This window comes from Vicugna pacos, chromosome 14 (assembly GCF_048564905.1).
Source record: "Vicugna pacos chromosome 14, VicPac4, whole genome shotgun sequence".
Classification (NCBI taxonomy): domain Eukaryota; kingdom Metazoa; phylum Chordata; class Mammalia; order Artiodactyla; family Camelidae; genus Vicugna; species Vicugna pacos.
In genome coordinates, this window is record NC_133000.1 from 45121869 (window position 1) to 45138567 (window position 16699).

The following is a 16699-nucleotide window of genomic DNA, read 5'->3' on the forward strand; positions in this document are numbered from 1 at the left end:
CTGCCAATCAGTGGAATAACCCATCTTCTCCAGACTGGAGGACCAACGGAGGTGCAGTAGAAGGAATATGCAGAACATATTGGGGGACATTAAGCAGAGTAGATATTAAGGAAAAATAAGGTTGGTTCAGTTGAGATTATAGAAGACCTACATAAAGTAGACGTAGAATAGAGTTAATCTTGTAGGTAAGATCTGAAGTGGGTAGGGAAAAGATATAAATGTCAATTCATTAAATAAGAAATACAAATGTCTGACAAACATGTAAGATGTTTAACCTCACAAATTTAATTTAAAAATGCGCTTCTATTGTTTATATATAAGGTTAGCAAAACTTTTAAAGGTTGATACTGCCCCGTGTTGGCTAGGATATAAAGAAGCAGGAGGTCTTGTGTAAAAGCTCATTCATTCAACAGTTCATTACAGAACAGGTTATTATCACATCAGGTATTTTTCCGGGCACTCGGAATGCAGTAGAGAACAAAATTTTTAAAAATTTCTATCCCTGGAGAACTTTTATTGTAGTTCATAAAAATTAAATTTGTACAACCTTTCCAGAGGAATATCTGAAAATTTATAATGCACATGTGTTTTGACCGAGTCATTACATTTTCTAAGGAAACCACCATATAAGAAGTGCAAAAATGTGTGTATGCAGTCATTTAGAACTTTTGACAGACAAAGCACTGTTGTAAATACTCTAATTGGATTGTCTTGTTATTCGGTTGTATGAGTTCTTTATATTCTTATAAAGAGTACCTTACCAGATATGTATTTTGAAACTTCCTCTCCTTTTCTTTGGGTTCTCTTGTCACTTTCCTGATAGTGTCTTTTGAAGTACAAAATTTTGATGCAGACAAGTTTATCTAATTTTTGTTGTTGTTGTTTATGCTTTTGGTGCCATTTCCAAATCCAAGTTCATGAAGTGTTACTTTTGTGTTTTATTCTAAGAATTCATCATTTTAGCTCTTATATTTAAGTTTTTGATCCACTTTGAGTTAACTTTTTGATATCACGTGAGATGGAAGGGCTTTGTACAATTTTTAATGTGGCTACTAGAAAATTTAAATTACATGCGTGGCTTGCATTACGTTCTGTTGAACAAAACTGGCCTAGACCAGTGGTCTCCAAACTTCTTGATGTGAATCCCTATTGGGAAAAAAAATTTAGCATACACTTACCAATGTTGATATGTATGTATTTATTTATAGATGATATTCACAAACTATCATATGAATAGTATATTATATACATTATATCATAAAACCTCCACTAAAAAATAAAACCTAAAGATACATAATACTAAAATAAATATAAATAAAATGTCCCATGCTTTGGTGGATTATTTTGCACATAACTAATTTTGGAAACCTCTGGCCTACATTGTGACCTTAACCTTCTAATTGGCTCAAATCTTCCTCCTCCAAGTCATTGTCCACGGTGCTAACAGAGGACTCTCTCAAGTGCATGTCTGTTCATGTCATGCCTAGCCAACTTAGGGATGAAATTCAAACTCAGTTTGTCATATAGAGCCTCCATCATATATCCCTGCCTAGATCTCTAGGTTCACCCTTATCATGGGCTGTTTGTTTTATCCATCCACACCATGCTGCTTACAGTGTTCTCCAGCAGGCATGCCTCACTTATGCTTTTTCCTCTACCCAGGATGCTGTTTCTCTGCTTCTTCACCACATTAGTTAGAATTAGTTTTCATTCCTCAGTGTGGCCTTTCATATTATTTAGCATACTACAGTAAGTTCTTTCCTTGCCTAATCTTCCTCAGTAGACTGTTAGATCCTCCAGGAGGAAATTGTATATTCCCAGTGCCTAATGTAGATTACAAGCTTTTAATAAAGTTTGATAAAAGAAAGTGTTCATGAATATTTTATTGAATTAATTAATGAATATGTTTCTTCGAATTCAATCTGCTTTTTTGCAGTCATTGATATTCATGCTCCAGGAGAAAAAAATGCTAATTTTCTCTTTATCATTTTTAATTGCAAATATTATAATGATAAAAATTATATTTATTGTTTGTCCTGAGTGTTCTGTGTGCTCAGATAATTCATTTTTTAAAGAAAAAGATTTCACAATATTATTTTTTCTTGTTCTTGTATTCTTTCTTTCTTCTTTTTCTTTTCTTGTTTTCTAGAACATGGACTAAATGGGTTGTTAAAGACAACTTGAAAACTCTAATACCATTTCTGATATATCTGTGAGGAGACATATTCCACTATCCTTACAACTGAGTTAGAAGTGAACTTTTAAAACAGATCCGTGTGTCAGTTGGAGACCAGTTGTACCACAGTGTCTTTCACTTTCTAACCACTTTGCATCATGAATGATATCAACTTTCATAGTAATAGTCACAGTCGTTCCCATCAGCATCAGTTCCTAGAAAGTTTTTTTCAGTAAAATAGTGCTGTAAGCTAGTGATCAGAACCTTGTAGAACACATTTATGGGCAATTTCAAGAAATCATAAGATACCATCCTTCTGTTTAGAGTTGATTTTTCTCACTCAGAATTCCCCCAACCAAAATCAGGGAAATTCTTAATAGAAGGAGGTATTTGTGGTGTTAGGGCTTAAGCACCAACATACTAAGAATTTGTTGAATTCAGTGTTTTGTGTCATGTGTTATCTTCCATTGATAAGTGGTTTCACACCATATCTGCATAAGAGCATTATGCAGTTCCCAAACCAAATGAGCTATTTAGTATTATTAAACTTGATATCTTCAAGTTATTATCTCCTTCAAAATGTTGGTAATAGGTGACGTTTGCATCTCATTTTCATGCATCCTTTGCCTTCCACTGCATCTCATCCATAACTGTTTCTGTGTAACAGAATTTGATGGGTTCTTTGTCCTATACTGAGCATTACACAAACATACATTTATTGAGAAATTGCCATGTACAGAAAGACCCTAATGCTGAGCTCTATGGAAGAAAAAAGATGAAAAGACTTATATTAACATGTATCAGAGATGAGAAAGAAAATTACAAATGGTTTTTAAATTAACCTAATAAAAAACAGAGCTAATGATATAAAATACTGATGTTTGCAAGCGTATGAGTCAACAGATTAAAAATGTTAATGTAGTATAAAATTAGCATTAAGACATTTTATTTGAAGATCTCTCTTATTTTATGGTCAAATTTTAGAGAACTTAGCATATTTTAGATTGGGAAGTGGGAAATGCATAGCCATAAACCACAAACACCTTAAAAATCTATGAAGGAAGGAAGTAGATGAGTGGTTCCCTGGGGCTGAACAGAGAGAGTGGGGAGTGATGCTAGTGCTAACAAATTTTCTTTTTGGGGTAATGAAAATATTCCAAAATTAGGTTATAGTCATACTTCCACAACTCTAAATATAATAAAGACCATTGAATTGTACATTTTAAATGAGTATTTTGGTATTGTAAATTAAATATCAAGAAAATTTTATATCAGTAAAGCTGTTTTTTTGGTTTAAAAAAAAAAGATTGTCAAAAATGGGAACTGTGTCTTTTCCATCTCTAACTTCAACTGATTACTAAGGTAAAAATCTTATGCCGGTTGAAAGGACAGAAACTTAGATATGGAGCATGTCTAAATAAGCTACCCAATTCACTGAATAAAAAATGAACTCATCTTTTTCACTTGGAGTAACAGGTTCTTAGAAATAGATTTAGAGGGTGATAGTGAGCATTTTTTTCAGATTTTTTCTGTGTTCCTCTGTCTGATGTTAGGAAATATTTAAAATACAGCGGAATTATTTCCATTGAAATAATGAAAATATTTTACTTTTTATCATTGGAAAACATTCCGTCTTCTTGGATTCTACAGATTTTGCAGTTCAGAGAGTAATAGGTTAACTCATAGAACATGAGTGTGATAAATAATAAATTTCAAGGTTTTTGGAATTATAGAGAGGGGCTTTGGAGCAACAGGCCTTCTTAGCATTAGTAGCAGTTTTTTATAGAATTATATCCCAGTGGTTACAAGGAATGATTTTATAGCTGACCCCTTTTTAAAAATTGTGTCTTAAAAGTGGAATTGAGACATTTTACATTTAATGTGATTTTTAAATACTAAAGGGTATACTCAGTACAATAAGTTGTGATCATCCACAAATAATCTTTTAATGATTTCTTTTAGTACAGAATCTTTACCTTTACTATTAGACATGTCTCCATTTTTGATACATCTTTTTCACCTCTGTTTTCAATAGAAAATCTATTCAGTTGTGTTTTATATTAGAAAATGCATTATGTTGTCTGAGGTAAACACTGATGCTTTTTAGAGTGCAACCTTATTAGTGTTTCCACTAATTGCCTTATTTGTTTGTAAATGGGAAATTTTTATAAAAATGGAGAAACACTGTAAATTGCTTTCCTGTGGTCTTTTCAAGCAAGTATCATAATGTAACTCTCTACTTTTATAGCAAGGGCTAGAAACTATTACTGTGGTAATCAATATAGCCCAGTTTCATTATTATGCAAATTTTTAATGTTACTTTCAAAATTCTGAGTTGTTGGGATATTGGTCTTCCACTGTTGACACCTGAAAATGTCATTTGACTCCATATTTTTCCTGTTAACATTGAAGTATTTTTAGGAAATGGTAAGTCGGTTTTCAAGCACACAGACACACTGGAGTTATTTTAGATAGTATTCTTCCTTTGTAAGCATTAACTTTCTTATTTCATTCACCTAGTGTCCACTTGGCAAGAAGAGTGCTCCAGTTAGAAAAACAAAACTCGTTGGTTTTAAAGGACCTGGAACATCAAAAGAACCAAGTAACACAGCTTTCACAAGAGGTAAGTAAGCTCAACAAAAGGAACACATATAAAGAATCACAGTGTTCATTTTAATTCCTTGTCACTCCTTTGTGTATTTTCTGAACAGTTTTCAAGTAAGCTGTTTGCTGGTACAAAATGACTTTACAATCTCTGAAACTAACTTAACGTTAAAGCCTTAGAAAACAACTTACAGTGTATGGCAAAACTGAGATCAAAAGAAAGATTAAATGCCCAGACTAAATATAAATGCAGACTAGACAGACAAAGCTTTGATTTCAGAGAATATCAACTGGCAAAACAAGTTTGGCAAATTTTGGTGTCATTTAAAGTTTTTAACTAAAACCTCGTTTTCAAAATAGATTTGCTTTTTGACTTCTTTGTTTGATGAAAAATCACTTATCTATTAAACACATTTAACTGGGTCTACACTTAAGCCCTCACATGCTTTGGTAGATGATAGTTCCTAAACTATGTATTTTTTAAAAAATCAGATTCATATTTCTTAATTTTCTTAGCATTGTGTCATTTAAAGAATATATATATATGTTTTACATAGTATTTTCAGTCTTATTATTATTAAAGTGCACATCTAATTACATTTTTCTGTATTTCTGAAATTCAAGTGATAAAACAATTCAAACCAAAGATGCCTCCTCCCTAGTGTTCCTTTTATCTCCTGAGTTCCAACATAACAAGTTTTTCTGTGTTAATATTTTGGATCTTATAATAAAGAAATTTTTAAGAACGTGTATTAAAAATTATGAATACATACCACGTATTCTGTGTTTGTTTTCCTACGGACCTGTTCATATTGGTCTTTATAGTGTCCTCTATTTAATGTGCTTTTAATGCTGTAACATTAGGATCCTGATGCTCAAATTTCGAAAGACAAGAAATATTTCATGTTACTATACAGTACCTGACATCCGAGCTCAGGATGGAAGCAAGCAGTGTTGTGCTGGCAAGTGTTAACAGCTGGCTCTCCAGGCAGGGGTGTGAGGGATGGCCCTAATTTGTAATACTTGCTTCTATCGATGGCATAAATATTCCCACCATGATTAACTTCAGGCCTCCAGCATAGCATTGCTGAACAGAGAGTAAAGATGCTCAGTAGCACACATGGTACTTCCACCACACATAAAATAGCCATGTAGGGGGAGGTATAGCTCAGGGATAGAGCACCTGCTTAGCATTCACAAGGTCCTAGGTTCAATCCCCAGTATCTCCATTAAATAAATACATACATACATACATACGTACATACGTACAAACAAACCAATTACCTCCCCCCCCACCAAAAAAAATTCAAAAAATACTGTCAATAGACATGTAAACTGAAGAAAATAGATTACTTAAAATTGTTGAGTTTTTTTTTGTGGAGGTGGATATAGCTCAGAGGTAGAACACGTGCTTAGCATGCACAAGGTCCTGGGTTCAATCCTAAGCATCACCATTAAAAAAAGAAATTTATTGAGTTTTTTATTATTTTGATTTTTTTAATAAGATGCATTTTATTATAAATCTTAAATAATTTTTTAAATTTTTTTAAATTCTTTTTTTGGTGAGGGGGAGGTAATTAGGTTTATTTATTTATTGGTTTTTTAATGGAGGTACTGGTGATTGAACCCAGGACCTCGTGCATACTAAGCACGTGCTCTACCACTTGAGCTATGCCCTCCCCTCAATAATTCTTAATAAGAGTGATGTTTAACAACCAGCTCACAAAACTCCTAAAACTTTACCAGCCATCTCTCACAAACTGCTACAAGCCCGCCCCAGCACATCACTGGGTGTGGAACCATGGAAGGATATATAAATAAGTGAATAACTAAAGAAACAAATGAACCTCTGCTTGTTCATATGTTATAGATCACTCATGTTTGTTTTAATTTCAGAATAACCTATCAAAACTATTTCCTAAAAAATACTAAAATTTGTAAAAGTTTACAAATGTATATAAGTTTGTATGTATGTCTTTCCATTACTTTCTTGAAAACCACACACACACACACACACTTCAGTTAATTGAAATAGGAATTTCTAAATGGTTACACACTCCTATACAAATTGTAGGAGAGAAATGTAAGAAATTAAGTGCTCTTGTAGTGAGTATAATTAACTTAATATGAAGCAATTTTTTAAAAAGCTGTTGACTTATATTAGAAGATGTAAATATTGAAATATCTATGATGTGAAATAGTATGATACCTGGAATTTGCTTTAAAATATTCCTTAAGAAGTTGGAGGGGAGGGCTCATAGATAAAACAAGAGTCTCAAAATGTTGATAATGTTTGAAGCTTGGTGACAGGTACATATGTGTTCATTGTTCAGTTCTGTACTTTTGTGTATGTTTGAAATTTTTCATTAGGCATATGGAGAATCAGTAACCATTAAAAAGTTTATTCTGACTGTAGTATATAGTTTTCCTTTAAGACTGAAAAAAGAAGTATTATCATTTAAAATAGCCCATAGATTTTACTTTTTTTCTGCCTCACAAAAATTATATTGCTTAAATTGAAAATTTATTACATAAACCAATTAGCTGAAAAATGGTAGTATTAGGTAGCTTCTATCTCAGATAGATGGTGAAAAAACAGAGGAAAGTCTCTAAGGACCTGTATTCTTTGGAGCAGGTTAAATATTTAAACCAGCTTGGATTTTTGAGAATAATACAGAGATGAAACTCAAATGACTAATATTAGAATTAACATTACGTTTTATGCTATTCAAAACATGTCTGAGATTACACATAAATGAATTACCAGAATGTAAGTGCTAAAAAGTATTCAAAGTGAAAGCAAATATTCCATTTATAGCAGTTTTATTGAGGCATCAGGGACATACACTAAACTGCACATATTTAAGGTGTACAGTATAACTTTTCACACATATTCACCCGTGAAACTATCACCAAAATGAAGATAATGAGCACATGCATTGCTGCAGAAGTTTCCTTGTGTCCCTTTACAATCTCTCCCAACCCTTCCCACCCCATCCTTTTCCCCAAGCAAGCACTAATTTGCATTGTCACTGTAGATTAGTTTGCATTTCCTAAACTTTTATATAAATAGAATCACTATATGCATTATACACACACACACACACACACTACTTTTTTTATCTGTCCTCTTTCATTCTGTGTAATTATTTCAAGATTCATCCGTAGTTCATTTCCTTTCAAGTCTGACATTCCGTTGTATGAATACACCACACTTTTTCATCCATTCAACTGTTGATAGCCGTTTGCGTTATTTCCAGTCTTTACTTATTATAAATAAAGCCTATATGCACATCCATATACAGGTCTTTGTAGGAACATATGCTTTGGTTTCTCTGGAGTAAGTACCTGGAAGTGGAATAGCTGGATCATACGGTAGATGTCTAATGTTTTAAGAAACAGTCCTTTAACTGTTTTCCAACAGTTCTTTAACTGTTTTCGTACCGCTTACTATTTCCACCATCAGCATATGAAAGTTCTAGTTCCTCTACATCCTTGCAAAAACTTGATCTGGTCAGTCTTTTTCATTTTAGCCACTCAAATGGGTATGTCGTGATATCTCATTTCCCTAATGATTCACGATGTTGAGCATCTTTTCATGTGCTTCCTTGCCCTTTGTTTTTCTTACTGGGAGTGGTGTCTGTTCAAATTTTTTGCCCACTACATCAGGTTGTTTTCTTGTTACTGAGTTTCGAGCATTTTTTATATATTGTAGATACAATTCTCTTATGAGCTATATGATTTGCAAATATTTTCTCCTGCTCCATGGCCTATCTTTCCATATTTAAACAGTATTTTTGGAAGAGCAGTTTTTATCCTATCTATTTTATGGACTGTGTTTTGGGTGTTATATCTGAAATAGCTTTGCCTAACCCAGGGTCACAGTGTTTTTGTCATTTTTTTCTATGAATCTTTCATAGTTTTAAGTCTGTGATCCATTTTTAATGTTTGTATAGTGTGTAAGATAATAAAGCAAGGGGAGGGTATAGCTCAGTGGTAGAGTGTGTGTTTAGCATGCACGAGGACCTGGGTTCAATCCTCAGTACCTCCATTAAAAAATAATAATAATTTTTTTAGAAAAAAAGATATAGATTGAAATTCGCTTATTTGCATATTGAAACCAAATTGTTCTAATATCATTTACTGAAAGGACCCTTGAAAATCAATGAATCCTCTATGTGTGAGTCTGTTTCTGGACTCTGTTCTGTTCCAGTTACCACTGTTTTGGGGGGGGTAGGTAATTAAGTTTATTTATTTAGTTATTTTAATGGACGTTCTGGGGATTGAACCCAGGACCTCATGCATGCTAAACATGCACTCTAACCACTGAACTGTACCCTCCTCCCCATTCCACTTACCTCTTTGTCTGTATGTCAGTACCACACCTTTTTGATTACTATAGCTTTATAATGTCTTGAAATTGGATGGTATTGGTCCTTCAACTCTGTTTAGGTTCAGAGATTTTGGCTATTCCCTGTCCTTTTCATTTTCATATGAATTCTATAGTCATCTGTACCAAAAAAAAAAAAAAGCTATCTGTGATTTTGATTGGGATTACATTGAATCTATGGATGAAAAGAGGAGAATTGACATTTTAATAATATGAATATTCTAATCATGAACCCAGTGTATCTTAGTGGTGTTATTTTTTAGTTTTTACTTTAAAGTTTCACATCTTTTGACTAGAGTTAACAGGGTATATGTTTTTCCATCCTTTAACTTTTATCCTGTTATTCTGTTATAGTTGTCTTATAGGCAACATAGACAGTTATATCCAGCTTTTTTATCCAGTCTGACAAAATACGGCTTTTAATTGGCTTTCTCAGAACATTTACATCTAATGTGTTTATGGATATGGTTATTTTTAAGTCTGTTATCTTGCTATTTGTTTTTTTTTTTCCTACCTATCCTTTTTTCCTCTTTTTTTTTTTACTTGCTTCATTTTGGATTAATTGAATATTTTTTACCATTCTGTTTTGTCTCACTGTTGGCTTATTGGCCATAACTATTTGTTATTACAGTGATTCCTTGAGATTTTAGTATATGTATCTTTAACTTACACCGTCCGGTTTCATGTGATATTTTACTGTCTCACGTATAGTATGAAAACCTTAAAATAAAATACTTCCATGTGTCCCCGCCCAGCCTTTGTGCTCATGTGGTCATATATTTTACTCATACATGTATAAGCCTCAAACAAGATTGCTATTATTTTTAAACAGTTGATAGTCTTTTAAAGAAATTTAATAATAGGAAGAAAAGGTATTACATTTAACCAAGGAGTTACCATGCCTGGTGTTCTTCACTCCTTTGTGTAGATCCAAATTTCCGTTGGGCATCATATTGCTTCTGGTTGAGGTACTTCTCTTAACCATTCAAGAGCGGGTCTGCTGATGGTAAACTCTTTTTGCTTCTGTATGTTACAAAAGTTATTATACCTTTTTTTTGGTTTGTTTGTTTTGTTTTTACATTTCTGACTATTAACAAAAGTAAAGATTACAACATATTTCTCAGTTATGTTACTAAAGCCAGAGAAACTGAAAGTATGCATTTGAGCATTCACTCTTTCCTTTTTTATTGCAGTAAAATTCACGTAACATAAAATGTGCCATTTAAACCATTTTAAATTGTACAGTTCAGTGACTTTTGGTCTGTTTGTAATGTACAACCATCATCCTGTTTAGTTACAGAACATTTTCATCACCCAGAAGGAAACCCTGTAGCCTTATTAAGCAGTCACTCCCCAGTCTCCCCACCTCCAGCACCTGGAAACCGCTCGTGCTTTCTGTCCTATAGCTTTCTGTGTCACATATTTCATATAAATGGAATCATGGAACATGTGACCTTTTGTGTCTGCTGCTTTCACTTAGTATAATGTTTTCAGGGTTCTTTCATGTTGAACCATCTCTCAGTACTAAATACCTTTTTATGACTGAATAATATTCCATTATACAAATAAATCACATTTTGTTTATCCATTCATTAGCTGATGGACATGTAGTTTCTTTCCATCATTTGGCTATTGTGAATCATGCTGCTGTGAGCATTCATGTGCAGTTATTTCTGTTTGTTTGAACACCCACTTTCAGTTCTTATGAGTATATAAATGCCTAAGGGGTGAAATTGCCAGGTCACATGGTGATTCTGTGTTTAACTTTTTAAGGAGCCACGAAACTGTTTTTCACAGCAGCTACACCATTTTACATTCCCATCAACAGTGTCTAGGGTTCTAATTTCTCACATCCTCAACAATGCTTATTTTTTGTTTGGGGTTTTTTTTTTTAATTCTAACCATTCTTAGTAGGGTGTGAAGTGGTATCTCATTGTGATTTTGATTTGCATTAACCTTGTAACTAATTATTTTAAGCATTATTTTGTGTGCTTTTTGGCCATTTGTATATCTTCTTTGGATAAATGTCTGCTGAAGTTCTTTGCCTGTTTTTAAATTGGGTTGTTTGTCTTTTTGTTGTTGAGTCATAAGATTTCTTTCTGTATTCTGTATATTAAGCCCTGTTAGCTAAATGATTTGCAATTTTTTTCTCCCATTCTTTTATTTTGCTATGGTTGTCTTTTGCTTTCTTGTTGGTTCCTTCGATCACAAGAGTTTTTAATTTTGATGAAGTTCAAGTTATCTGTTTTTTCTTATGTTTCTTGTGCTTCACTTTTGGGAATCTGTTTATTTTGCAGCTTGAATTTTTATTTTTGTTTTTTCATTTAACTTTTAATTATGTTTTAATAAAAATTATATATATTTAAGGTGTATAACATGATAGATTTATAAACATAGTGGAACAGTTACTATAGTCAAGCTAATTAATATATCTGTCTCCTCACATATTTACCTTTTGTGTGTATGTGTGTAGTGAGAGCACCTGAAATGTACTCTCTCAGCAAATTTCTAGATGTATCACATTTTGTTTATCCTTTCATCCACTGATGGCTATTTGGGTCATTTTCCTCTTGGCTGTGAATAGTGCTGCTGTGAACATTTGAGGACAAGTATCATATGTTTAACTACCTATTTTAATTTTTTCTGAGCATACACCTTAGAGTAAAATTGCTGGGTTCCTTTTTGGTTTTGAAGGATATTTTCCCTAGGTAAAGAATTCGAGGTTGACTTTTTCTCTCTCTCTTGATTCAGTACTTGAAAGATGTTTCTCCACTCTCTTGTAGTTTGTATTCTTTTTGCCAAGAAATATGCTATCATGTTTATCTTTTTCCTTTCTAGGTAATATGTCTTATTTTTCTAGCTGCTTTTAAGATTTTCTTTTTTTCACTAGCTTTAAAGCAACTTGATTATGATGTAGTTTGCTATTGTTTTCTTCATGTTCCCCATGCTTGGGTTTTGTCAAACTTCTTGTTTGTATAAGACCATCAAATCTGAAATTTTTTCATTCATCATTTCTTCAAATATTTTTTTCTATTCTTCTCTCTCTCTTTCCTTTGGAGACTCCATGAGACATATATTAGGCTGCTTGAAGTTGTCCTACAATAGAACAAATGTTCTGTTCCTTTTTTCAGTCTTTTTTTTTTTTGCCTTTTCTTTTGCATAATTTCTCTTACTCAATCTTCAAGTCCACTATTCTTTTCTTCTCCAGTGTATAATCTGCTATTATTAGTCCAGTCTACTGTGTTTTTCATATTAGGTATTATAGTTTTCATTAAGTTCAATTTGGATCTTTTTTATGTCTTCCAGGTTTCTAATTAACTTTTTCAAATTTTATTTTCTTGAGCATATGAGATACAGTTGCAGTAACTGTTGTGATATCCTTATCTATTAATTCTGCTCTTGTGTCATTTCGTGATTGGTTTCAGTTAAATTGATTTATTCCATTGTTTATCATATTGTCCTGCTTCTTTGCATACCTACTAATCTTTTACTGGATGCCAGACATTGTGAATTTTACCTTAGAGCTAAATATTATGCGATTTCTATAGTTTTTGTAAGCTTTTTTTCTCAAACATGGTTAAGTTTCGTGGAAAATGTTTGACCCTTTCAAGTCTTGCTTTTAAGCTTGTATAAGAAAAGAAGTGTTCATCTTAATGCTAATTTTTCCCCCACCACTGAGACCAAAGTCTTTGGAGTGTTCTACCCCATGTCCTATGAATGATCAGTTTCTTACTTTGGCTGGTGGCAATAGGTACTATTCCTGGTCTGTGCGATCTTCAGAGATTGTTCCTTCTGTTCTTTTCAGTGGTTCTGTCTTAGTTTCTAGACGTTTCTTTACATACATGCATTATTCAGTGCCCTGTGGTTTCTCCCATTGGTTGGAATTAGTACCATTTACAGATATGAATAATTTTAGTCTGTAACTTTGATCCTTCAAATTATTTATAATACATAATATATGACAACAACTCAGAGAACCCCACTGTTTTCCTTCTTTATCGAGGTAAATGTTTAGACTTCATCTTCACAGAAAGGTATCCCTCTAATTCCATCGTGATGCCTTTCTTAAAATAAATCTTGTTTTAAACTTCACTGGATTTTATTTTGAAGGCTTCATATCCATGTCTTAACATTTTTGTCAGTAAGTTGCAAGCGTATTCTTTTGTTTTTGTTTTTTGGGAGGAGGTAATCAAATTTCTTTATGTACTTTTAATTAATGTTTCATTTTATTTTATTTTTTAGTGGAGGTTCTGGGGATTGAACCCAGGACCTTGTACATGCTCTACCGCTGAGCTATGTACCGCCCCCCTGCAGGCATATTGAGGAACTCCAGTAAATAACAAGATTTCTCATTAGAGAAACCATGTTACCTCCCCCCCAATAAATTTGTTTCCTTATGGCTCTTTAATACAGGAAGGACCACGTAAGGATAATTTATAGAGGTAATGGTATTGTAAAATGTTTTAGTCTGTTCGATGTCATTTAACTCAACATAAGAAATAAAATCTTTCGGTAAGTACCTTTGCAAGTACTGATGGGAAATTCAGTCTTCTAGCAAATATTCATTGAACACCTACTATGTGCCAGGCGTTATTCTAAGCTCTGGGAATAATCACTGGATAAGATAGACAAAAATTCCTGCCCTTTGGAGCTTATATTCTATTGGAGGGAGAAACAAAGATTTTTCCCAAGTGAAATAAATATTCAGTTAGATCTTAAATGGTATGAAGGAAAGTACAGCAGGGAAGGGGATACAGACTAATTCTTACTGCCTGTAGTTCTCAGCCAAATGGGCACGCAGGAGGAACAGAATGAGTGCCCTGGTCCTTACATACTTTCTGAAAGTGACCAGAGCAGCAAGGAGAGTGGCATAAAGTGGTATAGAGTCCCCCATGAGTGCCCAGTGAAGCAATCAGATATTTTTGGCATAGAAAAATGGCTGTGAAACACATTTCTTTGTGGTAAATTAGTCACATTTCTTTACTGTTTGTATGTATGTATGTATATACGTGCATGCTTTAGTCTACATTCTTATTTTTTGCATACTAAGGGAAAGGAGTTCTTACCTAGTCTTAGATAATATTGCTTTCTTTTGTTATTGTTAGCAGAACTGAGTATTGCCAAAGCACCTGATGTAGGAGGCAGACTCACTGGGTTAAAAAAAATCTCGTGGTTTTTTGTTTTTTGGGTTTTTTTTGCTGCTTTACTAGCTATATAAAGTTAGATATGTTGTATAACCCATCTGTGCCTCTGTGTCCTCATTTGTGAAATGTTAAGTTCCAAATAAAATGTTTTATTGAAATATCTAATCATCAAATGAGTGAATTACTTATAGTTTTTAAGATAGATTATGTTTTGTAACATTTAATTACTTTTAGTTTTTAAGATAGATTATGTTTTGTAACATTTAAATGGGGGAAAAAGACAGAAAAGCAAGGCAGAAGGGGAAAATACCTTTTAGAAACAGACAGAGACAGTCTGAAAAGACTATATACTGTATGATTCCAACTGTATGACTTTCTGGAAAAGGCGAAACTTGTAGAGACAGTAAAATGAACAGTGGTTTCCAGGGATTAGGAGGAATGAGTAGATGGAGCACAGGGGATTTTTAGGGCAGTGAAACTATTCTTTATGATGCTGTTAACAGTGGATACATGGGATTACACAGCTGGCCCTCCATATCCACAGGTTCCGCATTCACGGATTCAACCAACTGTGGATCAAAAATGTTAGGAAAGAAAATTCCAGAAAGCTCCAAAAAGCAAGATTTAAATTTGCCTTACACCAGCAACTATTTATATTGTATTAAGTATTGTAAGTAATCTAGAGATGATTTAAAGTTTACAGGAGGATATATGTGGATTATATGCAAATACTACACCATCTTATACAAGGGACTTGAGCATCCTCAGATTTTGGTATCCATAGTGGCTCCTGGAGCCAATCTCCTGTGGATACTGAGGGACAAGTGTACATTTGCCAAAACTCATAGAATATACAACACCAAAAGTGAACCGTAATGTAAACTATGGACTTGGAGTGATAATGTGTATCAATGTAGGCTCATAACAAATAGTGATGGTGGGGAAGATTGTAGGGGTGCGGGGAGGCAGGGAATATATGGGACTCTGCTTTTGCCCAGTTTTGCTGTGAACCTAAAACTCCTCTAGCAAAATCTTAAAAAAAAAAAAAAAAAAGTGAAAAGAATGAAATCTGAGAACCACAGAGAAAAGATAGAAGAAAAGGAAAGAGTTGGGAAGATGTCAGTGGCTCCCTTTCTGTGGACACCTTTTGTCACTTGTGAGATCTGGCAGTCCTTGAAGCTGTTTTTGTTGGTAGCAGGAAAGTACCCCCTGGAAAGTAACTTTGTCTAAAGAAAAAGTAACCTCTTTTGAGGGGGGAGGAGGTAAATAATTAGGTTGATTTATTTATTTTTCTTTTTATTTTAACAGAGGTGCTGGGGATCGAATAGTGCATGCTAAGCATGCACTCTACCACTGAGCTATCCCCTCCCCCCCCCGAATTAACTTATTGACTTAAGTAACAGAATTTACTTTTTTGTGATGCTAAAGAATTGGGGAGAGATTTTGTTTTCTCTTTTGTCTGTGTGTATTTAATGTGATGCTTCACCCCTTGTAAAGGTAGTGTGATCTATTTTGTGGCTGCACAAAATATAACTGGACGTGAGGAATAATTAAATTGTTGGTACGTGATAAAATTTCATTAATACTTAAAGTGAAGAGGCTGTTGGAACACAGTATTCATAGGTAATATGTGACCTGATCAAAACATGATGCCAGAAATTGCCTTTAATGTGTATAAATTATTCTTAAGTATTGTCAGTCTGTCCCTTATGTTTTGAAGTTCTTATGTAGAATTATATAAAAATTAACATATTTATTTTAATAATGTTGAACATATATTTTTCTACTTTATGAATGGCTGACTCGTTACATAAACAAAACATTAACCTTAATCATAGCAACAGCTTTGTGTCTTAACTTTGCGAAATGCTTAAACCAAGAAGTCTTTGTTATTGTTTATTCTGGGAAAAATTCAATTACATGGATCCAGGACAATATTCTAGAATTAATTCTTTAAGCCATCTTTTTAAAAGTTCACACACCAGGTCATATGAATGTGTGTGTATGTGTGTGTAAGTGTGTGCACACCAAATGCCAGCCACCACTGCAGTAAGGAAACAATGACTTGCTTGTAAATTATCATCCTGTTTACATATCAAACAAATAAAGTAACTGTTTCAGCGTTTTCCCTTACTGCTGTGCCTTGATAATTCATAAATGACTATAGTTTTTGTTTTCTTTTAAGAGCTATTACAAATAAATCCCACTGTAAGTACCGCCTCCCCCAGCACGTTGTTGTACAAGTGAACCACATTAAAGTGACTTTCTCAGGGGTAGCTTTGAGAGGGAAAGAAATTTAAAACACTTGAACTCTAAAATTCCATTCTCTGACACTAATCTCCGGTCCTTCCAGCTCTCCCAGTCGTTTCATTCCCACTAAATCTG

General features: G+C 33.5%; 1 protein-coding gene across 6 annotated transcripts in view; it reads left to right on the forward strand.

Moving 5' to 3' along the window:
- The window catches only part of PIBF1 (progesterone immunomodulatory binding factor 1), a 171558-nt gene that overhangs the window by 109495 nt on the left and 45364 nt on the right, over positions 1 to 16699 (forward strand). For all 6 annotated transcript variants that reach the window (XR_012080055.1, XM_006210284.4, XM_072976344.1 and 3 more), the window contains one exon: positions 4697 to 4799. Coding sequence is in view for 5 of the 6 variants with exons in the window: in XM_006210284.4 (XP_006210346.1) it covers positions 4697 to 4799 (103 nt within the window). In the remaining variant the exon portion in view is untranslated. The remainder of the gene's footprint in view (positions 1 to 4696; positions 4800 to 16699) is intronic.